The sequence below is a fragment of the Dermacentor variabilis genome, chromosome 4 (assembly GCF_050947875.1).
Source record: "Dermacentor variabilis isolate Ectoservices chromosome 4, ASM5094787v1, whole genome shotgun sequence".
Classification (NCBI taxonomy): domain Eukaryota; kingdom Metazoa; phylum Arthropoda; class Arachnida; order Ixodida; family Ixodidae; genus Dermacentor; species Dermacentor variabilis.
Window position 1 is genome coordinate 234,637,355 of NC_134571.1, and position 26,830 is coordinate 234,664,184.

Sequence of the window (26,830 nt, forward strand, 5' to 3'; positions counted from 1 at the left end):
ATATAGTGCCTATCAGATAGCAATACATCTTATATCTCTCATAACTTCTGTTACATTTTTTCTTAATAGATACAAACGTGTCTTTACAAACGTTGTTCAATTTTATCCCACAATCTTGATTTTGGTAATTTATATCTCTTATGACATACATCTCATTAATAAAGCTTTTATGCATGAAAAATGCATTCATTCTGCTTTTTGCTTATGTATAACATAAAATATTGAGTGCAGTAGTTTCTTCAGAAGAAAATATCTTCCGTAACCTGCAAAAGACTCCTATTTTCCCCATGATACACAAAGAGTTAAGCCACTTATCAGGGGCAACACGTTGTGCAAATAATATTCAGGCTAAACTTGTTTCCACAACCAATTTTTTGTATTGCTCTTTAGCTGCTACCTTTATTTTTTTTTAGGAACTGCATAGCCTGACAGGTGCACGAGTTTACATTTTGATGTGTGCAGCCGTGCCTGCTGGTCAAGGCGGGACGCCATCCTTGCCTGCTCGAGCACCTGGGCGCAGCGACCCTCATCCCCAATGATTTGTCCCTGGGAGGAGGAGGCAAGGTATGGAGGCAAACACATGCACACTTTTGCTTTTTAAACTTGCAAGCTTAATTTAGACATGCTTAAGTAGATTGAGTGTTTTTTATGCAGCCGCACTTGGTATGTTGCGAGTAATAGACACGAGAAGAAAGTGGGTTAACAGAGGGGCCTGGTTTTTATTAGTCACATCATAAAAAGCCAACAAACACTGACACCAAGGACAACATAGGGGAACTTACTTGTGCTTAATAAATGAAATAAAGAAACAATAAATTAATGGAAATGAAAGTGGATGAAGAAACAGAAAAAATAACATGAAAAACAAAGTAATAGACACGACTCGCCACATTGCCCTCTTGAATCGGGCATCCCTCAAAGCATAGTGCGAGGTCATTTACTTCTCCTTATCCACATTTATGATCTGCCAGGTTCACTTTCATTGTGTACAAGACCTTTGCAGATGACCATGTTGTTTATAGGGAAAACTCATATTGCCTACTTAAGTGAATATAGAATATAACGAATGTATTTTCGTATCCTATGCAACTTTGTTAGGACGAGGTTCGAAGCGCCATGGTTATATCATATCTCATTTTAACTCTGCAACTTTTTCTTGCACATTGACAAGTTTCGTAAGGTTTTAAGAGTAAGGGTGTGCAAGTACTCGAATATTGGATTTCGGATCGAATAGTGGACGTTCGAATAATTTGATTCGCGAATCGAATAGCTAGTATTCAATTTCTCGAGTGTTTCGTGAATGGGCGAGCCGTGGTGGGAGCCTTTACATGTGCATCGTTGGCATGGCGCACAACCTCTGTTGGTACAAGGTCCAACCAGGTACAAATCGAATGTTACAAGCACAGCGAGTGTCATGTATTCTTGTGTGTGTCCGCCGTGTCTTGGTCAGTGCGCTGCTTCTCCAGAACACTAAAGCAGTTTCCTTCCCAGAGTACACATAATCCTACGGCACAACAGCCAAAACACACATCTGCTCAAAATTAACAATTTAAGTACTACATAGGTGCATATTGCCTTATATTATGCTGCAATAAATATTTAATGTATATCACGCCTTATTCAATGCAGATGTTGAAGTCATTGTAATTAATTGCACTAGTCAGCAGGGTATCTTCTCACTGCTCATGAGAAATGGCTCGTACAGACTGCTCCGCAAAATGAACCGAGACCACGTTAACCAGGGATTAGCTTGGGACGAGCAGCACGAATGCAAGCATTAGCGATACATGACTCACCAAAGCAAATTAAGTTCCTCGTCAGGTGAGCAGCTAAAGTAAGCTTGCGCCGATGGCCGGCTACGGTACTACAGGAAATGAAGATTTTTAGCAGGAAGAGTAAAACAGGAATTTGAAAGGTGGTAATTACCTTAAAGCATGCTTGGATATTGTGAACTTAAATAGCATGGCCAAACAACAAACATAATGCGCACGTCTAGAGCGGCTGCTTTCCGATCTGCCGCTTACTGACACATGCGACGACCGCAGCTTGCTTAAATATGGTCTGCTACCACGAAAAAGTAGCGCGCGACCCCTTTTGTTACCTGCACAACTAGTAATTTAAATTGCAGCATTTGGAAAAGGGAACTAATTCTCTTGAGCTCGTCCATGCTGATCGTGAGGGAAGGCACTGTGCAATCAAATAAATTGGGGTTTTAAGTGCCAAAACCATGCCAAAACCACGAAATCATTATGAGGCATGCTGTAATGGGGAGTCTCAGGAATAATTTTAACTTCCGGAGGTTCTTTAACGTGCACAAAAATCAAAGCGAACTGTAACAAGGGTGTTCTTACATTTCGCCCCCTATCGAAATGCAGCCGCTATGGCCGTATTTCAATAGGGGGCGAGCTCACATCGTCGAGCTTAGTGGCGCAAACGCACGCATTTATTGCTAACAAATGGTGGATGTCACCACAATTCAACTACGCGACACGACTAAACAAATGGCCGTGCGCCAAAAACAGGCATATCACTATTACGTTTTCATCGAGCGGCCGTGATATTGCATGCGAATGCGAAAGTATGAGACTTGCTTCACTCGCCGCACTGCAGTTATCCATGCTTGTCGTCTGTCCTTCTCGTACCACTTCCCCAGAAATCTGTAGAACTTAACGGGCGGCGTTCAACCTTTCGTGTTTTCGAGGATGCTGTGGCAATCAACAACACCGCAGTATTACATGCCACCTTTCCTGGCTTATGAGGTCGCACTGGCCATCGCAAAAACGATGTGCACGAGCGCTCCCGCTGTACAGAACACAGGCGCCTGCGAGCGCAGCGACGGCCTTCGAAACGTGTCTCGGTCCGCTAGGGGAGCATTCGGTGCTAGTGCCGCGCAGGCAAACTTTAGGTTGCGCCGTCTATAGGCGCTGATTTGCCTAATAAGCATGCTGGTAGGTCTTTTCGGATGTGCCTGTGGCGATTTCAGCCTTTAGTGGCAGTAAAAGGCATGCATTCATTTTTTTCGGACTGCCTGATCTTGCGGATGTTTTTGCTGCCCTTAGGGAGTCCGAAAAATCGTACGTTGACTGTACAGCTGACGAAGAAAATGCTTCAAATGGTCTGTGGGGCAAACGCACGGTGGAAGGAGGGTGAGAATAAAAAGGACCTATGCATTGAGGAATGAATGGGAAAGGAAGCCTGCCGCCACTTTTTTCAAGGAGCTTGAGCCCAAAAAGTAGTGTTGGCTGAAGCCGGAATGCAGGTTTCCCTCATCCAAACTGAAATAAACTCTTTAAAGCAGTGAAATGCAACACTGAGACATTGCACACGGGCTGAGAATATGTCAGGAGAGTTGAGGTCGACACACCAATGTTGATAATCTCACTTGTGGCAAAGTTCGGGCCTCACCAGTGAGCTTGCTATAAATTGATAAATGTAGCTTATATCACCTTCAGTCACGGCGTCCACATTTGTAGATGCGACCTGTTTTTGCCATTTCTGTGCAGTGATAGCAAGGAATAGAGCATGAACATTAAGCTTACGGCAAATTGAAGATTCTGATAACGTAAATTACTTCCATTTTGCTTCCAAGTGATATGTATAGTTACAGATTATCGCTTTGGTGAAGGCAGCACCATGTTTTACGTGACGCTTGATGTGGGGCATGTCGGTAGCAACCTTTAAATACATATATTTTTTTCTTTCTTGAAATGCTTGAAGTTAATGAATAACTTGTGCATGTAATTTTAGTGGCGGATTTAATCCTTTTTATGAAGAAACATAGCATGACCTAATTTACAATATTCAAATATTTAGTTACTCTGTAGTTATAATGACTCATCATAAAATGCTTAAAGAATCGTTCTATCACCTTGATTTGCTTTCAGTGGGGTCTCAAACACCACTTATGTTGCACAGATATGTATCGACAGTCGATCATAATTCGTGACTAAAGTAGATATTCGAAAACATTTGTTTATGTATGCATCTCGTTTTTATTCGTATTGGAGAATGTTCCACTCAATTTGCAATGAGTTCTGCCATTTTTTTTCAAAGTGATTTTATTCGCTGTGTATTTTACTAACCCCTCGCTTCAGATTTTTTAAGAATAAAATAAATGATGCTCCCTACTATACAAACTGAATTAGTCGTTTTTTAGCATGCTTACTAGAGAGGGACAGCATCGGGCGACATAGTGTCAGCCTGTTTTGACGTAAAACAAAGTTCCGTGTCACTCAGGGAATTTTGCAAAGGCACTCAGGGAAAACCTGGAAAACTCAGGGAATTTGGGAATGTCAACTTGGTAGACACCCTGGAAATGCGAAAACATCCATGTACTTAGATTTAGGTGCACATTAAAGAACCCCAGATGGTCCAAATTTCTCAAGTCCCCCACTACGGTGTGCCTCATAATCAGAGTGTGGTTTTGGCATGTGAAACCGCATAATAAAAATTTTTTTTTAAGACTATCTTTGCATTTACATGGCAGGCTCGAAAATATGCCATGTGACTATAGCATGATCACCCCTGTCTGCAGATTGATTTATACGGGCGGCGGATGGACACGTAAGGAAAAAATGGGAAAGGGGTAGGAAGGGGTGCATTGTGTGAACATGTTGTGGGCCTCCTGATTTGACAACTATACAATGGGCACTGGCTGCGGTCAACTTGTGTGGCACCAATGACCCTGCAGGGTAGTGCTGACCACCACATGACAAGCATTTCCCACTTTTGTCCATCACACACATTGGCCTTAATGAGTTCAGAATAACTTGCAGAAACCACCTGCCATAAAGACGGAAAAAAACTCCCTTGTTTCCTGGAAGAAAACTGTAAAACAAAGCCAGCAAACTTGAGAGTAGAAAAAAAATATCAAGAGGCAGACATAGACAAAGAGACGGGAAGGTGGCTGGATTAACAACTGATCTTCATTCATGAAAACAATGTACCCCAAGCCCGTACTGAACATGCAGAGGCACAACAAAACAAAAACACAGTCAACACCTTATCTATATACGTCTACAGTTATCAAAAAATAAAAGCTCTTTTTTGGTTAGGAACACAGATGGCGCGCTTACACACTTCTCGGGGCCAAGTTATAGATGCGATAGGCTTCAATCAGCTCTCTTTCCTGCTTAGTCTTAGCCTTTGCCAAAATTGAAATGTCACTGAAGATAGGGTTACAACCACACTCCTTACAATGCAGCGGAAGATCACCTCCTGTGCCTGTGAGTATTAGATTAGCATGCTCACGCATGCGCTCATTCACACAGCGACCAGTTTGTCCTATGTAATCTCTACCACATTTCAAAGGAATACTGTACACTACACATGAAGAAAGGGGGTTAACCGAGGGGCCAGATTTTTATTAGTCATATCAGAAGAAGCCAACAAACACTGACAATGTTTGTTGGCTTCTTCTGATATGTATACTACACACGTATCGTACGTGTGGTGCTTCACGACATGCTTGGTATTGCACGGACCTTTCGCAAACTGTGCTGCGAGACCCTCATGCAAAGTTTTGCAAGCTTACAAGGCGCAGAACAAACCAAACTGACGTCGTTTCTTGCCACAACCTTTTTCAATCTATGTGAAATGCCATGTACATACGGCATAACCACCAAGTTCTTTTTTATTTTGTCTCGCACTTCACGATCCCCCCTGTTTTTCATTTTCAAACGCTTGTACACAGGTTCAGCCACTGCAGTGATCAAAGTCTTTGGATAGCCTGCCGCTAACAGTTTCCTTTCTTGCTGGGCGGCACTGTCTTGCATTAGATGCGTACAACTCTTTTCCACCGCATTCGACAAGCGCATAGAGGCTATGCCACGCTTGACCAGTTTCGAGTGAGCGAATTGGTACGGTAGCAACGTCTTTTTAGTTCTTGGACTATAAGCCCACCAAATGTGACCTTGAGTGTGAAAGGTTAGAGTCAAATCTAAAAACCTGATGGAATTTTCTTGTGGTGCCTCATGGGTGAAACTAAGATGCCGAGAGCAATACTGAAAGTATAACCATGTACCAACTCGCCCAACAAGCCACTCTCATGTAAAACAATGCTTTCTGAGTAATAAAAGATTGCCATTAAGCACAGTGTGGCCAACTATTAAACTGGAAAGCCCCATTGTTATTTACAACTTCGCTATTTGAGCAGCTTCAGAGGGAAAGAAAAGCGCCTGATTTTATTTGGCAAACAAAAAATATTTTCCAGACCTTCGTATACGAACTGGGTTGTTATCTGTTCTGGAATACTAATTTATTATTCCATTTAATAGGAGTAGAGCATACTATATATTGCTACGGAACAGTATTTGCGATCACGAAGAGGCGAGCAGTGTGAAGACGACGACGACGATTAGAGGCTAACGCAGGCTGTTGCCTCTTGGCCAAGTGCGGCATATTTCCTTGTAAGTATACTTGTATATAGCTTTTCATCTGCGTCTTCCTACGTAACATATCTGGTGGAGGTGGACATTCCCTGTACCTTGTCACGGAGCTTCGCAGTGGACGGTACGTCGAGCCTTCCTTCATGGCTCCCGGCGACGACAACTCGACTTCGCCGGCTCCGACACCTGCTGCCACTTCGACGCCCTACATCACTCTCCCCGCTCCCTGTGATCCTGGCGTATTCTCGGGCAAAGATGGGAAAGACGTTGATGACTGGATCAGCCTGTACGAGCATGTCAGCCGCAATAACCGGTGGGACCCTACTATCATGCTCGCCAACGTAGTCTTTTACCTCAGTGGCACACCTCGAGTTTGGTTTCGGACACACGAAGATGAGCTCACCACTTGGGATTCGCTTAAGCAAAAGCTCCGAGGCTTGTTTGGCAACCCCTACGGTCACCAACTTGCCGCGCAGAAGGCGCTTTCCGGCCATGTGCAGACGTCAAAAGAGCCCTATGTCACGTACATTCAGGACGTCTTGGCTCTATGCCGCAAAGTTGACGCACACATGACTGAGTCAGACAAGGTTTCCCACATCCTCAAAAGCATTGCCGATGACGCCTTCAGCTTGCTCGTTTTCAACAACGTGGCGATGGTGGATGCAGTTATAAAAGAGTGCCGCCGCCTGGAACTCGCTAAAAGCTGACGTATTGACCAGCAGTTTGCCCATCTGTCCAACACCCCAGCGACATCTTCCTGTGCCGATGCTCCTCGTCCCAACAACACTGCCGATGTTACCAGCATCGTCCGGCGTGAGATCAAGGCCGCCCATCCGGCTGCCTTCGACTCCAGCCCCACTAACGCACCTGCAGTCACGGTTTCCCTGATCCAGGCAATTGTCCGCCAGGAGTTCGAAAACATGGGTATTCACACCATCTGCTCGGCCCATCGCCCTGATACCCGCCCGGCTTCTTCGATTCCGCCTCGTCCTGCATCTTCGTACCCACCACGTTTCCGTGACCCAGCTGAATGGCGCACTGCTGACGACAAGCCCATTTTTTTTCACTGCCATCGAATCGGGCGCATTTCTCGGCACTGTCGCAGTCGCTGGAGTTCCCCGACCCGGTCTTTTTATACTGCCTACTCTCGGCTCTCAGGTGGCCCTTCTCGTCCCTATGCCGCAATCTGCAATAATGCCACCACTGATTCTCCTGCGCCGAACTGCCATGAGCTCTACCGCGTTCTGCTTTCCTACCACAATATTTTTTACTTTAATGATCGTCCTTTGGCCCAAACTACAGCTCCTAAACATCGCATTAATACCGGCACTGCCCCTTCTATTTATCGCCGCCCGTATCGAATGTCACCGGCTGAGCGTCAAGTTATTCACGAAGAAGTTCGCAAAATGCTTGCCAAGAACATTATTGAACCGTTAGGTAGTCCACGAGCATCACCTGTTGTACTGGTAAAAAAGAAGGATGGCTCATGGCGCTTTTGCATGGATTATCGGCACCTTAACAGGGTTGCCAAAAATGATGTCTATCCCCTACCTCGGTTTGATGACGCCTTTGACTGCCTCCACGGTGCTCGTTAATTCTCCTCTATTGACCTTTGCTCCGGCTACTGGCAGATTGCCGTGGACGATCTCGACCACGAGAAGACTGCTTTTGTAACACTCGACGGTCTTTATCAATTCAAAGTGATGCAGTTCAGTCTATGTAACGCTCCTGCCACTGTTGAGCGCATGGTGGACTCCCTTCTTCACGGTTTCAAATGGTCCATGTGCCTGTGCTACTTGGATGACGTTATAGTATTCGCCCCAACGTTCGCTACGCACCTCGAGTGCCTCTCAGCAGTCCTGGACGTTTTTCGTCGAGCCGGTCTGCAGCTCAATGGATCGAAGTGTCAATTCGGCCGTCGCCAGATTACCGTCCTTGGACATCTCGTTGATGCGAACGGAGTGCAACCGGACCTACGCAAAATCCATGCTGTTATGCACATCCCTGTTTCGATGTGTGTCAAGGATGTGCGCAGCTTCGTCGGCCTTTGTTCGTATTTCCGCCGTTTTGTGAAAATTTTCGCAGCCATAGCACGACCACTAACCGAGCTTTTGAAAAAAGACACCCCTTTCCACTGGGGCGATTACGAGGCCTCTGCATTCTCGCATCTAATCGACCTTCTCACAACGCCTAGCATTCTGGCCCATTTCAATCCTTCTGCGCCTACCGAAGTCCGTACTGATGCCAGCGGTCACGGAATTGGCGCAGTACTGGCACAACGCCAGCGCGGCCACGACCGTGTTATCACTTACGGCAGCACCCGCACTCTCACCCGCAGAGCACAGCTATTCCATCACTGAGCGTGAGTGTCTGGCCCTAGTTTGGGCGGTTGTGAAATTCCGCCCATACTTATATAGCCAACCCTTTTCCGTTGTCACAGACCATCACGCGCTTTTCTGGTTATGGTCACTGAAAGATCCTACAGGAAGACTTGGTCGCTGGGCCTCACGCCTCCAGGAATGTTCGTATTCTGTCATCTACAAATCTGGCCGATTACACAAGGACGCTGACTGCCTGTCTCGCTACCCGGTCGATGAGCCTGCCGATGCCGACAGTAGTACCGCTAACAGCATTTTCTCTGTGTCTGCCTTCGCTAACATCGCCGATGAGCAGTACCGAGACCTATCGTTGCGAGCACTCATCGAGTGTCTGTGCTCTACACCTACTGACGCATCCATTCGCCGATATGTCCTCCAGGGCGGCATTCTGTACCGAAGGAACTTCCTCCCTGACGGCTCTGATCTTCTTCTTGTCGTGCCAAAACATCTACGATTGACTGTGCTCTTTGAGATGCATGACGCACCCACTGCAGGACATCTTGGGGTAACCGCATCAGAACGGCAAGTTGGGCCAGTTGGTTGGGATTCCTTTTACTGAGATCTACCTTTGTTTCATGGAAAGGGGGTCTGTATATACAAATTTCCTTTTACTTGAGATCTACCTTTGTTTCATGGAAAGGGGGTCTGTATATACAAAAATCGGGGGTATGCATTGGCTCCTGCGTAGCTCCTATCATTAGTGACATTTTTCTAGGTTATATTGATAGGCAATTAGAGGGCCACCTTGGTAAACTTTCCAATAGGGTTTTTCGCTATGTTGATGATTTCGTTTTATTTTTTACCAGAGACATTCACGCCGAAGGTGTTGATGAAATTTTAACGTTATTCAGGCAGCACGGCATGGGCCTTGATTTTACTTTCGAAGTGCCTAAGGACCATCAACTGCAGTTTCTTGACCTGAGAATAATTTTTGGTAAATTTAATGCGTGCTGGAAATATGGTCCCAGGTCGGTTAAGCCCATATTGAACTATAAATCTGGTCATTCCAAATTAGTGAAGCGGGCTATAGCGAAGTCTATCCTAAATGCTGCTTTAAAAAAGTCGTGTTTTCATATGACGAAGGCTGCTTTTTCTGATCAAGTAACTCGTTTATTGGACGCTGGTTACCCCGAAGCGATCATTTCATCTGTGAGTGAAAGTATGGTTCGCGGCGTCAAGAGCACAAATGACCAAGGTATTCAAGCCAAATTAGAAGAAAAAAGAAAAAACGCAGTTGTACCGTATGTACACAAGCTAGCGCACGGGCTTAAGAACATTGGGTCAAGGTACAACATTGATGTTCGTTTTTCTGCGAAACAAAAGATAGGTTGCATATGCCCGTTACTTGATAATTTTCTGAAGGAAAAGCAAGGGAAGGGAAAATGCACTGTAAAACATGTGAACAGATACATCAATTGTGCAAAGCAGGTCGTATATGCCATCCCATTATCTTGCGGTCGAGAGTACGTGGGACAAACGAAGCGATGTGTGAATGTTCGACTTCGAGAGCATGAGCTATCTCTGCAAGGGGTTGCGCCACTTCATCTCCCGGAGCATTGCAAGTCGTGCGGGTGTCGCCCGGAATTTAAGAAAACTACTGTCATTTTTAAACACGCAAACCAAATGACAAGGGAGATCGCCGAAGCTCACAATATAAAGATTAGGGACAAAGCGTGTATCAGTGAACCTTCTATCGCTCTTTATGACAAGGAACTGCATTACCTATGTAAATTTTGATTGTGTCAGTTTGTCGCAGTTGCCTCGACGCATATCTGTATCTTGTGCATGTCATGGTTTTTATCAAATGGCTCCTACATATATATATGTTAGACATATCTTCAATAAAAATCAGTTGAGAGTCAGCGCTGTGTCGTCGTTTTATTCTTCTGTTGTCCCTGTCTTGTGTGCGCTGTCACAATCCATACCATGCATCTTGGGGTAACCCGCACGTACGACTGCGTCCGCCGCCGCTTCTATTGGCCTGGTCTTGCTCGCTCCGTCCGATGCTATGTTGCTGCCTGTGATCCCTGCCAGCATCGGAAAACACCTCAGGGGCTACCTGCTGGTCACCTCCAGCCGATCACTGTCCCTGTGGAACCATTCTTTCGCGTTGGATTAGATCTCCTTAGTACCTTTCCCACGTCATCCTCTGGGAACAAATGGGTAGCCGTCGCAACTGATTACGCCACCCGATACGCTATCACGCGGCCTCTCACTACCAGTTGCGCCACTGACGTTGCAAACTTTCTCTTGCGTGACATTATCTTGCTTCGTGGCGCCCCGCGACAGCTGTTTACTGACCGTGGTCGTGACTTCCTCTCGAAAGTTATCGCCGACATTGTGCGTTCCTGCTCCATTCAACACAAGCTGACCATCTCATACCATCCTCAAACCAATGGCCTGACAGAGCGGTTAAACCGTACTCTTGCTGATATGCTGTCCAAGTACGTTTCCAAGGATCACTGCGACTGGGACATTGCCCTTCCTTACGTCATATTTGCATACAATTCTTCCCGGCCCGACACCCCCGGATGTTCTCCATTTTATCTACTGTGCGGTCGCGAACCGACCTTGCCCCTAGTCACGGCACTTCCTCCTGCTGCGATCTCAACAACAAGTATGCGTGCGATGCCATCGCCCTTACCGACCATGCACACCAGCTTGCCCGTGCGTGACTGACGGCCTCGCAAGCCACTCAGCAGTGTCAGTACAATGCCCGCCATCGTGACATACAGTTTTCGCCTGGTGCGCTCGTGCTCCTGTGGTCGTCCTCCCGTCATGTCCGACTTTCGGAGAAGCTCCTTTCGCGATACACAAGGCCCTACCGCACGCTGCGCCAGGTGACGCCTGCGACGTACGAAATTGCTCCTGTGAGTTCAACCTTGTCCTCTCCTCTGGCATCTAGTGATGTCATGCACATCAGTAGGCTCAAGGCCTACTACACTGCTTCCGAGCCCGGCCTTTAGTCGCTCCGGGACGGCGCTTTTGCCGCCGGGGATAGTGCTACGGAACAGTATTTGCGATCACGAAGAGGCGAGCAATGTGAAGACGACGATAACGATTAGAGGCTAACACGGGCTCTTGCCTCTTACCCAAGTGCAGTGTATTTCCTTGTAAATATACTTGTACATAGCTTTTCGTCTGCGTCTTCCTACATAACAATATCTTGATTCCCTGGTACCTAAGTTACTGATAGCTAGCAATATTCTTGTTACGTAATGCGACTAGCCTCCCAAGCCTGTGCAGCACCGTGTTTTCTTGCTCAAAATTTGTAAGCGTTATACTTTGTGATAAATTTACTGATACTCGATATTCGGTTCAATATTTGACTTTTCTTTATTGATTTGATTTGATTTGAAATCTACAATTTGGTTTCCACACGCCACTACTAAAGAGTGTTCTTGTTATTGCATTCATCCTTTGTATAATGCCTGTTTTTTTACTTTTTGTTTGCTTGTTTTTGTATGTTTACAGTATGAATGTCCCGTTTCCCCCCTGACGCAGTACTCATAATAGGAGCCCATGAGTAATATGTTAATAAATAAATAAATAAACAAATAAATAGAAATAATTAAAAAACTGCCACAAAATATGCAAAGGAAATCAAGTTGCACAGAAACAACAAGAAAGAAAAAGAAACACTCATTATTCGCAACACCTGAGCTTAAAAGCTGTTCTGCCTTTATTCGTGAATTAGCAGGTTAGTAAGTTCAATCTGTCATAATTATGAAACAGGATTGGTAATTACTTCCTAAGGCACCAGGATCAGAGGTGTTAGCAGCGTAAAGTTGTTCTAGGGAGCTACGGCACATAAGGCAGCACTATTGTATGCTTTTATGCATGTGGAAAAGCGCTCATATGTGTTGATATAAAGTTGGCGTGAAGTTTGGCATAGTTAGGACAGAGTAGCGGGATGTTAGCTGAAGATTACTTTATGTGACGAACACAGTAGCACAACACCCCTCTAGGATTTTGAAGTTGAAAGTGATAGCGATGACTTCAGGTGACGGACACTTGAAATTCAGTTGCAATCACTAATGATAAAATGTGCAGCATGTTTCGCACTGCTAATTTGCAAGTTGTACACAGGCACCTGGTATTTGTTGCCATGATGTATTGTGTAAAATGAATGTAGAGGGCCCGTGGCATGAAATGCAACAGGGAATTGCAAATAGAACACCACATAAGCTCAAATAGAGTGTGATGTCGTGTCACTAAAATTACACCGACGTAGCATGAACCCAACATAGTAGAAACATAACAAAAAGTAATGATTTTCCCAAAATAATGCGTTTCATTCCATGAGTACTGTATGTTATATTAAAACTACTTGTGCAAAAAGAGGTATGTAGAACTACCAAAAGCAAACATAGAAAAAAGTTTACCGCCATTAAGGTACTCCCTAATGCGAAATTTGAGCGCAGCTCTTTACGTGTTTTCATTTTGTAATGTATTGAGGCATCACTCCAATCACTGCGCCGACTGGCAGAGCCGCACACGTGTGGCCAGTCCATATATAGACTAGGCACACGTTTGCCACTTCCCGGCAACTACAGCTTATGCAACTGTAATCCTTGCCGGGAAAGGCTTGCGCCAAATGCTGTGCATGAAGGTGAGCTTTCTGGTTCTTTTCTTTCCCCACCCCTCGAACTGCTGCCACTGCTACAGATGCGTCTCAAAGCTCCTCAACGTATAAAAGTAGCGCAAACCACTTCCCTCTTTCTCAGTTTCACTCTTCCCTCAGTGAGGCCTCGACGGTGTTGCCGCCTTTGTTGTACATGCCATAGCAGACAACAGCTAATGCCCTACCGGAGGAAATCTGTGGAAAATTTGTTTCTAACTCTTTGGAGCAGTTTTTGAGGCAAGATTTTCCTTCTTCAGTCATTAACTGGCCTTAATGATGCCATGTTGTAATTGCGCAAAATAATAGAGAAAAGGTCCATTATTTAAGGCCTAAAGCATCCACAGCCAGGACACTTACATTTAAAGTAGTAATGAACAGGTTGCAGAGGCTCCTTCTAAAACTTGAGATGAAGTTAGAAGGGCCTTAGAAGACATGAAACGAGGAAATGCGGCAGGAGAAGATGGAATAGCAGTCAATTTAATAAAAAATGGAGGAGACATCATGCTTGAAAAGCTTGCAGCTCTTTATTCGAAATGTCTCACGACGTCAAGGATCCCGAAGAACTAGAAGAATGCCAACCTTATACTAATCCACAAAAATGGAGACATTAAAGAATTGTAAAATTATAGCCCCATTTGCTTACTTCGAGTATTGTATCAAATATTCACTAAAATAATTTCCGATAGTGTAGGGGCAACAATGGACTTTACTCGACTAAGGGAACAGGCAGATTTCAGGAAGGGATACTCTACAATGGATCACATCCATGTTATCAATCAGGTAGTCGAGAAATCTGCAAGGTACATTCAGCCTCTCTGTATGGCTTTCATATATTACGAAAAGGCATTTGATTCAGTAGAGATACCAGCAATCATAGAGGCATTATTTAATCAAGGAGTACAGGCCGCTTACATAAATATCTTGGAAAGTATCTACAGAGATTCCACAGCTACCTTAATTCTCTGCAAGAAAAGTAGGAAGATACCTACTATAAAGAAAGGGGTCAGACAAGAAGACATGATTTCTTTAATGATATTCATTGCCTGTTTGGAAAAAGTATTCAAGCTACTTAAGTGGGAAGGCTTAGGAGTAAGGATCAACGGTGATTATCTTAGCAACCTTCGATTTGCAGATAGCATTGTCCTGTTCAGCAACACTGGAAACGAGTTATAACAAATGATTGAGGACCTTAACAGAGAGAGCATAAGAGTAGGGTAGCTGGGCAAGGGAACAAGAGTTCAGGATTGCCAGTCAGCCTCTAGAGTCTGCGAAGGAGTACATTTACCTAGGTCAATTACTCACAGGGGACCCTGATCATGAGAAGGAAATTTACAGAAAAATAAAAATGGGTTGGAGCGCATTCGGCAGACATTGTCAGATCCTGACTGGAAGCTTACCATTATCATTCAAAAGAAAGGTGTGCAATCAATGTATTCTACCGGTGCTGACATATGGTGCAGAAACTTGGAAACTGACAAAGAAGCTCTAAAACAAGTTAAGGACCGCTCAAAGAGTAATGGAACGAAGAATGATAGCTATAACTTTAAGAGACAGGAAAAGAGCGACGTTGATCAGAGAGCAAACGGGGATAGCCGATATTCTAATTGACATTAAGAAAAAGAAATACAGCTGGACAGGTCAAGTAATGTGTAGGTTAGGTAACCGGTAGACCATTAGGGTTAGAGCAGGTAGTTTTCGCAGCATATGAAATAGTTTTTTATTTATTTTATTTATTACATTGCAAGAGGTTGGAATTTGATAGCAAGAACAAACTTGATGGCAAAACTGGACAGAGGTTCCGAAAATAATTATCCCAACCCCATTTGCACCAGTAACGCTTTTGTTGAATGGCTAATTTTATATCTGTATACTGCAACCGTCTGTATTCTTTTGCATTGTAAAAGCTGCCACAGGGAAGCAGTATCCCTGTAACTTGAAAACTATTTTGGAACCATTAGAGACAGAATACTTTGGTTCTGAGCACATGACCGGGGTAGGTGGAGAAGTATGGGAGAGGCATTTGCCCTGGAATGGGCGTAACCACGCTGATGATAATGATAATGATGATGATGAGAGACGGAGAGAACAACAAGAGGGTTGTATGACCAAACAATCCTTACTGGGTTTAATAAAGGTGCTCCAGTTCAGCAACTCTGCCCGCACTTCATAATAAAAAAACCGCGAAATTATTTGTCGCAAAAGATGCAAGGCAACATGCAATGCATTTACGCGTGCAATACCCATTTACATAATCAGACCCATAAAAACGGTAACGTTGAGTGGTAAAAAATTTTAATCCCTATCAGGGGGCCTGTGGTCCTTCGTGGCCTTTCTGTGCTATGATAATCTTGCACATAAAACGTGCAAGTAGCCACTGCTCATCCCTCCAATTCCGTGGACATGTCCAGCAGCAGCAAGGATAGAGGCGAAATGCAAGAGGCCCATGTGCGGTATTATCAAAGTGCATGTTCCCCAGGTGACCTAAATTAAGTTATCCGGAGCCATCCACTACGAGCTCCCTCGTAACCTTAGGCGCTTCGGTAAATTAAAAATGTTAAACTCCACAATCCGAATTAATACATGAAGGTGTAGATTGAAGCTAAACAACTACATTTGTATGCCTTAATGAGCCTTGCAAAAGTGTCGAGAATGTGCTAACCTCTGGTGCAGCTGAAAAAATTGCCTGAATTAAGTCGCTCTTATGTCACATGCCAGTTGGAGATGCGAGCACTTTCACAGCAAAACAAAACTCCTATGAAACAAAGCGAGCACATTTGAAAAAAAAGTAAACTTACAACGTTCTAAAAACTGCACGCAGCATGGACACATAAGCAGCCACTTTTTTAAAGAGGCAGGCATAAACTAGGTTCAATAGAAGAGGTAATAAAGAATCGTGACACTTCAAAAGAGCCGTGTGTTTTTTGCAACCTTCTTGAAGTCGGCCCGCCCGGTCCAATACATCCACACTTTTCTTCTTTGTGTGTTGCACTTGCCAGGTCGTTGAAAAAGAAGCCTTTTGCCCTCACCTTGTCGGTGACGACAACTGAAGGTGCAGCAGCGCAGCATCACAATAAAGTTCTCGCCCCTAATACATTTGATCTGGTCAGCTAACGTGCTCAATCAAGTCGTTTTCGCATACAGCACTTTCGTTGCACTGATCCATAAATGTCGATTGGAGTGCACTAAAAAGAAAGAATATATACAAAAGTGCAATGCGTGATTCCACATGTCACGGATTGGCCAATGGGGGAGCGGAGGAGGCTGAGGCGACAGGAGGTGGTGAGAAAGAAACGCTGGGGGGAGCACGGTAATGGAAAGCTCTAAGAAGAGTAAATTTCTGGACTAATTGGTTCATGTTTTAAGCGAAAAAGGAACCAGGATGTATGACCAGAAGGAGGCACACACACAGTCGCCAACTGATTTATTGATGCACCCATGCACTTTTAAACGCCACATTTCCTGCACAAGCACACACGCAAAAGAAAGAGACCAATCAAGCTCATTGAAGATGTCAATCAAACCCTGATAGAAACTGGCGCTCATTTTCTGTGATAAGCACAGACAAATCACTTATGCAGACTCGCTCATTCTTTCTTGAAACAGTTCAAGTATCTCGCTCTCGTGCTTGGACTTTCCCCTGCTGATATGGATGCATCAATCAATCAGTTGCAAGTCTGGCGACCGTGTGTGTGTGCCTCCTTCTGGTCCTGCATCTTGGTATTTGCTGGTTCATTTTTTGCTTAAAAAAGAAAGATTTCACAATCGCATCACTTTCGAAAGATAGAGGATGGATGGATGGATGTTGTGAGCGTCATTGGAACGGGGCGGTGGGTTGTGCCACCAAGCTCTTGCTGCTATGCTGCTTAATATCCTACCTAGGTTAAACAATGAAAAAAAGAAAAAAACACTGAACTACCACGCCTAAATTTTCTGATCCCCTATTGCAAACTGTGCTTTTGTACGTAATCGTCTTTTGTCGTTTCCCTACTTCCACCAATCCTCCTATCGCCACTTACTAATGTCTATTGCGGGACATGTTTGCTTTACCACTGCTCCCGCTGAACCCAAGGGCTTCAAGGAGGCCAGTGGTGCCTAAATCGACCGCTGGGTAGACGTCTTCACATTCTAATAAAACATGCTCCGTTGTTTCCCTAGCTCTAGCGTAGCAAGCACATGCTTCGTCTTCCTTCTTATATCTCGCTTTGTAGGTGCGTGTTCTAAGGCATCCTGATCTCGCTTCGAAAAGTAATGAGCTTCCCTTTGAGTTCTTATAAATGGTTTCTTTCCCGATTTTGTTTTTCCTCTTAATTAATAACTCATGGCAAGTTTCTTTTCCATTGCCACCACCCATGAGATTAATTCAGCCTCTCTGACTTTCCGCTTGACCTTTTTGTGGCTGTGTTGCACACCCTACAGGCCGCACACTTGCTGGTAAGCTTCCTAGTTCTTTTCCTCCACTGTGAATCAATGTTTTCCCTGTACAGGTACCTGAACACTCTCCCAGCCCATTTACTTTCTTCCATATTCCTCAGCCGTTCTTCATACTCAGTTTTACTGGGAGCTTCCCTCATTTCAAAACTAGTCCAGCCCATATAACCCTGCACAGCTTCATTTGTAGTCTTCCCGTGAGCGCCCAATGTGAGGCAACCCACTGACCTTTGGTTCCTGTCGAGTCCTGATTGTACCCCTGATTTAAAGCAAACAACGGCATTTCCAAAAGTAAATTTTGGAACCATTACACCTTTCCACATACCTCGGAGCACTTCGTACCTATTGTATCCCCATAGCGCTCGGTGCTTCATTATGGCTGCATTTCTCTTCCCCTTCACTGTTATGGTTTTTTTCCTGTGTTTCCATATATCCATTAGCTTTGTTTATCCATATACCAAGGTATTTATATTTTGTTACCCGAGGTATCTCTTAGCCCTGTATCTCTAACTGTCTGTTCACTGTTTTCATTGAATACCATAACACCTTATTTTCTAACACTAAATTTCAAACCTAAATTGTTACCTTCCTGTCCACAGATATTAGCCAGAGGTTGCAAATTGCTTTGCTTCTTAGCTAGCAACACAATGTCATCCGCATAAAATAAACCTGGGAGTTGTTGCTCTATTACTGTACCCGCCTGTTTGTATGAGAGATTAAACCCGATATTATTTCCTTTTAGCGCCCTCTCCATCTTCACCATGTACATCATAAACAGCAGCGGGGATAAAGGGCACCCCTGCCTCAGTCCCTTGTTGATATGAACTTTCTCCTCGCTCCTCATCCCTTCCTATTCAACGCAAACGGTATTTTTTTGGTAAATTTCTCTCAAAAGCTGTAGACAATCGTTACCTAAGTCTTCCCCTTCCAGAATATCCCACAAAATGTTGCGGTCTACGTTGTCGTAGGCTCCGGTAATGTCTAAAAAGGCCACATACAACAGTCTGCTTTCTGCTTTTGATATTTCAATACACTGAGTAAGAACAAACAAGTTATCATCCAAACGCCTACCTATACTGAAGCCATTCTGAAGCTCTCCCAAAATGCCATTATTCTCTGCCCATGCTTGAAGCATTAATTTGATTGCATGCATTGCTAGCCTGTATATTACCGATGTAATGGTCAACAGTCTATACGAGTGAATTCTGTCTTTCTCCCCCTTACCTTTATAAATTAAATTCATTCTACTTTGTCGCCAACTGTCTGGTATTCGTTTATCTTTTAAATTTTTTTCCACTGCTTTCACTAGAGCTTCCTTACTTTTTGGTCCTTGTTCATTAATGAGCCTAACGGGAACCTCGTCTAGCCCTGTGGCTGCTCTTCTTAGGAATTTTCTCTTCTGCTTTCTTCCAGTTTAAATTTGTCAACACCAGCTCCTTTTCCACTTGGTCTCTTTCATACTCTTTTTTTTCTTCAAATACAACCTCGTCATTGCTTTAGAAAGATTCGGCTGTTACTTTTCGGATGTAATTTATTGCCACTTCTCTTTCCATTCTCTTTTAATCTTCATCTAGGATATGTTGTTGTATTGTTGTTGACTTCCTGCCTAATAATTTTATGTGATTCCAAAATATTCTAGGTGCGGCCTTCTTTTTCTCACGTATTTCTGACAACCAACGTTCACTTTCACCTTTTAATTTTGCTTGCACCAGTATTTGAACCATAGACTTTTTCTCCCGGTATATTTCCCATTTACTGGTTACTTCATCCTGCGGCAACTGCGCCTTCTTTGCCTGCCTGTGCTCTCGAGATGCTTTCTGTCATTCAGCGATTGCTTCTCGTATCTCTTTGTTCCACAAGCTTTTCGGTTTCTCTTTTCCTTTCCAACGATGATGTTGTTTCTCTTTCCATATTTCTGTCGGTATTACACTTAGAAGCTCACCATATTCCCACTCTTTGCTTGGCTATTTGCCAAGTTCTTCCTGAACTCTAGCGACTATATTTGCTATTTGTTCGGCATTCAAATTTGGACTGGCCCTTTTGCTCTCCTTGCTCTCTATCCCAACTACATATCCCATTTTCAAAATGATGTGTTTTTGGTCACTGCCTATGCTGCTAAACCTTTCCTCATCGATGACCGTTTCTCTCAACTTATCATTTTATTTATTTTATTTATTTCATAATACCCCTAAAGGCCCCCCAAGGGGTATTACATAGGGGGAACCGATACATGAAAAAATGTGAGCTTTGCGCGTTACGGAAAAAACAACTGAAGTACACAAAAGTTATACAAAATTTTTACAAAAGAAAACACAAAAGTTATGCAAAAGTACGATATCTAGCAAAATACACAAGTAAAACAATATACGAAATACATTAGTCAAGTGAAACTCAGATAGAAAATACAAGACTGTCTGAGAAAATAAGTTAAAGGAATTAAATAGGCACGATGTAAAAGAAGGAAAACGAGGTGTGCTGAAATGCTAGTATAGGGTGAATAATCAGAAAAAAATTAAACGGGCCACGCAGTTTTGCAGTGATTCGATTTCTTGGGTGATATATGTTTGACAAGGATCTCAGATAGCTGATGCATACTCGATTTTGGGGCGTATTAATGTGATGTATGCTAGTCTGCGTAGTTTAGCTTGAGCATGCTTAAGGTTGCGTTTGAGGAGGCCTAAAGAGCGGTTAGCTAATGCCAACGTCAGGCGGATGTGATGATGCCCTGTTAGATCAGACTGTAAGTGAACACCAAAGTACTTATATGAAGTTGTAAGTTCAATTATGTTGTTAGATATTACATACGATGTTGGGATATGGTGGTTGCGCCTAGTAAATAATCACTTCGTTTTAGCTGTATTAAGAGTCATCAACCATGTTGAACACCATGTGTTAATAGCATTAAGATCGGTTTGAAAAATATCTTTGTCATTGTCGCATGAAATTAATCGATATATTACGCAGTCATCGGCAAAAAGTCTGATGTGGGAAGACACACAGTTAGGCAGGTCATTAATATAGATTAAGAAAAGCAAAGGGCCAAGAACGCTGCCCTGCAGAACACTAGAGGTTAGTTTGGTAGAAGAGGAATTACTGTTGTTAACAGATCTATATTGTACTCTGGATGAGAGGAAATCCTTAATCCATCCAATAACGGTTGGGTGTATGTTAAGGTTGATTAGCTTCAGTACTAGTCTATGGTGAGCAACGCGATCGAAAGCTTTCGAGAAATCCAGGAAGATAGCATCAACTTGAAACCCAAGGTCTAGGTATGAATGTATGTCATGTAAAAAGCCGGCTAACTGTGTTTCGCATGAATAACCACGACGAAAGCCATGTTGGTAATCAACAATAATTTTGTGCTCTTCTAAATAGTTCATGATGTCAGTATACAAGATGTGTTCAAGTAATTTACAAGGGCGGTAATTTAATGGGTGAGTTCGGTCTCGGGACTTAAAAATGCGTATGACTTTTGCCACCTTCCAATCGTGCAGAATAGTGTTAGTTGATAAAGACTGCGAGAAGAGTGCACACAATATAGGTGATAAACTAGGTGACAAATGTTTTAACACTTTATTATTAATGCCAGTGTGATCATAGGCGAAAGAAACTTTAAAAGTTTATTTAGTAAAGTAGAAATACCTGCTTCGCTAACAGTTATTTCTGGCATTGATATGTTAATGAGATTGTCAAGGGTTGGTGAAGATATGGTGTCTTCCTGTGTAAATACAGATGAAAATGCGCTATTCAATAACTCAGCACATTCCGAGTGGTGGACCATATCACTGTGCTCATCAACTAGTGTTAAATCGGGATAGCTCTTCAGGTTTATTACGTGCCAAAAACATTGAGGATTGTTAGTGAGCATAGAATATAGGTCATGGGCAAAGAAATGTCGTTTAGATGATTTTAGCAGTGACTAATATTGCTTATCGCAGGTCTTATAACAGTGCCAGGAATCTGAGTCGCGGGCTTTATTGGCTTTACGATATAAACGTTTTTTCTTATTATTAAGGCGCCGAAGCGTTACGGTAAACCACGGGGCTGTCGGGGTGCAGGCTATTTTTGTTAGAGGGACGAATCGATTAAGTAGGTCAGTAAGAGTGGTTTTAAGTTCAGCCCAGTTATGTTCGATGGTTTGAAATTGGCATCTATTGAGGAAATGTAAAGAGAAGTCAGATAGCGCGGAGTTTATGCTGTAAAAATCCGCTCTATTGTAACATCGGATGTACTTATCAGAGCATGGACGTCTTGGAAGGGAAACTGCAAGACTACCGGTTATGATATCATGATCAGATAGCCCATCTTCATGAGTTAAGTCGAAGCACACGTCAGGATCAGTGGTTAATACTAGATCTAAAATATTAGCAGATGTAGCCGAAGATCGCGTAGGACGGGTGATAAGCTGCGTTAAAGAAAAGTCGAGACATGACTGCAGGAAACTGTGGGCCTCTGATAGGTAGGTTGCTGTTGAAAGTTTAGCCCAATCAACTTCGGGGAAATTAAAATCACCGAAAATTAGTACTAAAGATTTAGAAAAACGAACAGTAATGTGACTTGAAATGTGACAGTAATGATTTCAAAGAGCTGTTGGAATTCACGAGAAAACGTATTGGCCATGTCAGGAGGTCGATAAAAAGCACCAATGATTATAAGGCCTGCTTTATGTTTTATGGAAACCCACACACACTCTAAAAAAGTGTCAAGGTGAATACGTGTGGCGAAAAGATTTTTTTGCACTGCCACCAAACGCCACCACCTATTCAATTTGTCCTGTCACATCGAAAGTAGTTAAATGAAGTCCAGCTTTCCAGAATGCGGGTATCGGGGACAGTATCTGTAAGCCATGTTTCAGTTAGTATCACTATCGATGCTGAACATGAGACAATGATGGATGATAGCTGTACTGTTTTAGAAATGACACTTCTTATGTTTATGTAAAGAAAAGGAATGCGGTCTTGGGCCTCATTCTTCCTCGATATCGGTCCAGTGGATTGATGGTTAGTGTGATCACATGACACTCGTCATTCTGTAGCTCTTTCAGACACTCGCTTCGTGCGTTTCTGATTGCTATCCCAGATATAAACGTCATTATTAATAAACAACTTGTTGAACACGAGTCGCCCACGATCTCCTTCCTTTCGTATTGCTTTGTAAAATAGCAGAAGGTTGCGGCATTTATTTCGCACTGTTTCAGAGTAGTCACGGGAAATGCTAAAAGGTTTATCTTTTAGTTTGTAACCATAGCCAAGTAGTGCATCAATTTCTTTGTCATTGGAAAACTTTGAAATAATCGGTCGCTTTTTATCGTTAGAGAAACGACCTAATCTGCGCGCTCTTGCTATTCAGGACACTTTCATACCAAGATGATTGTCGCAAAATTCCTGAACCAGGCGCTCAGAAGTTTCCCATCGTTCGGTCTGTTCAGAGTCAGAAAGCCCGTAAAATAGTAAATTGCACCTGCAGGAGCGGTTTTCTAAATCGTCGACCTTATCTTCTATTTTGGAGATGCTCACTTCGTGGGTTGGAAGGGAGTGCGCATTAGCCTCCCCTGACAAAAGCCCTGAAGTTATCTTTCGCTCGAAATCATCGAGTTGATTCTGCATTTTAGAAAAGCGTTCTTCGCAGTTAAGTGCTACTTTCTCAGAAACATTGGTCAGAATTTTAGTTCCAAGTTCAGAAACACGTCGACTTAGTTGGTCTAGGTCACTTTTTATGCCGATATGGATTTGAAGTACCTTATTAACAGATTCTAAAATACCTATACTATTAGAATCTAGTCTCTGAACAGTGCTGAATACAAAATCAAGTTTTTCTTCTTGTGGTTTAGTCATGGGACCCAGGTTTGCCTCTACGTCGCCCCCAAGCAGCAAAAGGCGCCATAGATGCAAGACACAATCACAAAAACACTTCTTTGAATCGGGTGACCACGACACCGCTAATAAGAACACATCGTTGTTACGAAAAGAAAAAGCACCATTTAGGCTCACCTGCAGAAGCATGAAAAGTGATCGTGGCATCATAGCTGCGATGCCGTGTCCCGATGTGCTGTCGAAATGGGTGTGCTTTAGTACTGTGCTTGTCGTAGATAAGGTTCCATGTTGCCAGCCGAGCAATGCAGTCATATCCAGAACTGGTGGTTGATCCGGTGACAGACTCGACGATTGACTGCGCATCCAACGTAAACCTTTCAGCTCGTTGTCTTCATTAGGTCCGGTATTTTCCTATGGATAACCCAGGCGCTGCAGTGCAACGGCCGACGATGAACCGAGCATCACCATCAACACCTGCACAAGCGTGAAAAGTGAGCGTGGCATCACAGCTGCGGTGTCGTGGCCCCTCATGAATTCCTTCTGTCATCAGACAGTAATCAATGGTCGATTGCTGGTTTCCCACTTCCCACGTGATCTGTACTTCACACTTAGGCCCTGTATTCACGATCACGAGGTTATGTTGCTCACAAAGGTCTAGCATTGACTTCCCGTTATTGTCGGTATAGCCATCTAAATCCTGTATGTGGGCATTCATGTCACCTAATAGGACAATTTCAGCACCATTTCTGAAACCCTTAATATCAGCGCTTATGCATTCCACTAACTCTTTATTCTTCTCGGTGCAATTTTTTCCGGTCCACAAATACGTAACGCCCAGCCAAGTTTCTTTCCCACTCATTGTACCTGACAACCAGATGCTCTTGACATTGTGAATTTACTCTTTTCCATTTGGCTCCCTGATGGATGAGCGTTCCGAGTCCCCCTCCCTTTCTTTCTGACTTAGTTCTGTTGCACCCTTCCCAAACATAATTCCCAATAACTGGCGGCTCTTCTGAGTCTCTAAGGTGCGTTTCTGTAACCGTATACACCCCTATTCGTTCTCTATGTAACTGCTCCTCAACCTCTGCCCACTTTTCCTTTCTTCTGCTGCCCTGCATCTTTATGTAGCCTATTGCATGGCGAGCTCCTTTTCTTGCTTTTCTCCTTTTTCTGTTATCGACGGCGATGCTCTTCTGATGTTCCCCTAGGGGACCTTCTTCATTACTATCTACTCTGACCTTCTGAGCGCCCGCGGGCCCCCTAAAAAAGCAACAGCGTGACCACCAAGTCGCCAGCAAACCCGTCCCGTCTCCTTTAAAAGCACCACAACTTCTGACTTCCCTGTTTACTTCGACAACCTCGAAGCCTTTCTCTCAGCTCATTTTCCATATTGCCTCATTAGCAGCCACTAGGCTCTTTGTACATGACTGTCACGCACAGGCACCTCCGGCACCGTGCACACCACGATCTGCACCTGAGGGGATAGCTCGCGCAAGTAGTCCTCCCCCTTCGCCAAGCGCTGACCTAGCCCTGGGCCTTTCCGGTTTAGGACATTTAGCCCATCTGCTACAAGGACAAGGTTGCGCACGTGGGCATTTTCTGCGAGCTTTTCTTTTGCTCGCTCCATGACAGAACCCACTGTCCGCCCTGAAAATGTCCCTACCGCCACTATTTTGTCGCCTTGAACCCTCTCCACAATTGCTTTTGAGCACCCAGCCAGGTTTCAGTCACCAGCGATAATCACCCTTTCACTCTCTCCTACCTCTCCCTGCTTCCCTTTGTCCTTTTCCGTGTGATTCGAACTCGACAAGGGGCATTGTCCCCTGGGCTCCTGCTTTTTCCGCGTGGTGGCCTCAAGGTAGGTGCCGCTCTTTCCAGCTAACTCTTGATCACCCTGCATGCATTCCGCGTATTTCGCTGACCCTCCCTCGTCTGTCACGTTGGGGGTCTGCGTTCTATTGGCACGCACATTCTCGGTCACAATGGCGGCCCTGTTCAGCTTTTGCTCGGCTGCTTCAAGTCTCTTTTCAACTGCCTTCCGTGCATCACGCTCCCTGTTTAGCTAATTTTTGAGCTCTTGCACCTGTTTAAAAAGCTCTTCCTAGAAAGCCTCCATTTTCTGCAGCCTAGTATCGACATCACATTGTGTGCCGGTTGATTCGACACCCTTTCCATTCTCCTCCGTCTCCTGATCTGCCTTGAGGGACCCCCGCGTACTGCCTGCTTTACCGGCTTTCTTGCCATGTATTGCACGGCTTTTTACAAATACTACAATACTATAGTAATGCTACTACTGATGCAAATACTATAATACTATATCAATGCAGAGCGTGTGGCTTTTAGCAAACACCGATGCGCACAGCATCCAAATCCTCAAAATGTCGCAAAGCAACTCTCACCACTGTTTCAAAAGCAATCAATGCCGAGGAGACCGAAGGTATGACACGCTCTTGCACACGCGGCCACGCTCTCACTTTCCTACCAAAACACGCACAGTAAAACCACTAATAGCTATTTGTCTTGCCACTTCCAACCTACCATTTAAAGACTACAAACACTCAACGTCCCCTCCGGCTGCACGTGTTGGAGCTCGGGGCCCGAAAGGACGCTCTAACCATCCTGCAAATCAAATATCCGCAAAGCACGCCCGCGCACCCGAAATAAGAGATAAAAAAAAGGAAAGAAAAAGAAAAACACCCAATTACTATTTAAAGGCAAAAACCAGCAAATAAAAAACAGAAGCAAGCTCAAAGCATGCACAAGAACTTATGATTTCGTCGCCGCCATGGACCCCCAAAAAGCACGTCCATTTGCCACAAAATCCAAACAAGCTAATCACAAGCTAAATAGAGGAGCTTTAGGATATGCGCCATCTGGTGGTGCTTCAAGGTGACTTCTCCCCTTTCCTCCTTGCATGCATTTCGCTATCACAGTCTACTTCTTTTCTCCTCACCCTTTTGCAATACTCTCCTCCTCTGCTTTCCACCTCATGCTTTCACAGTAGCCTCCTCCCCCGCTTTCCTCCTTGCGCTCTCTTCGATATCGCCTTCTTTCATTCCTCGATGCACGTTCACTTGGTTACGCTGAGAGAGGACGGGGCACACCAATGCTCATCGCAGGAACGGACACTTAAAAGCTTTTTGAAAAACAAAATGATTAAACTTGGAACTACCTTTCCCGTCATGCCTGATTACTGCAAAG

At 44.0% G+C, this 26,830-nt stretch overlaps 1 protein-coding gene across 1 annotated transcript in view; it reads left to right on the forward strand.

The window, feature by feature from the left end:
- LOC142580213 (DNA mismatch repair protein Msh6-like) overlaps positions 1-26,830 on the forward strand; it is a 745,039-nt gene that overhangs the window by 589,345 nt on the left and 128,864 nt on the right. Inside the window, exon 25 of the mRNA XM_075691108.1 lies at positions 463-564. Coding sequence (XP_075547223.1) covers positions 463-564 — 102 coding nt within the window. The remainder of the gene's footprint in view (positions 1-462; positions 565-26,830) is intronic.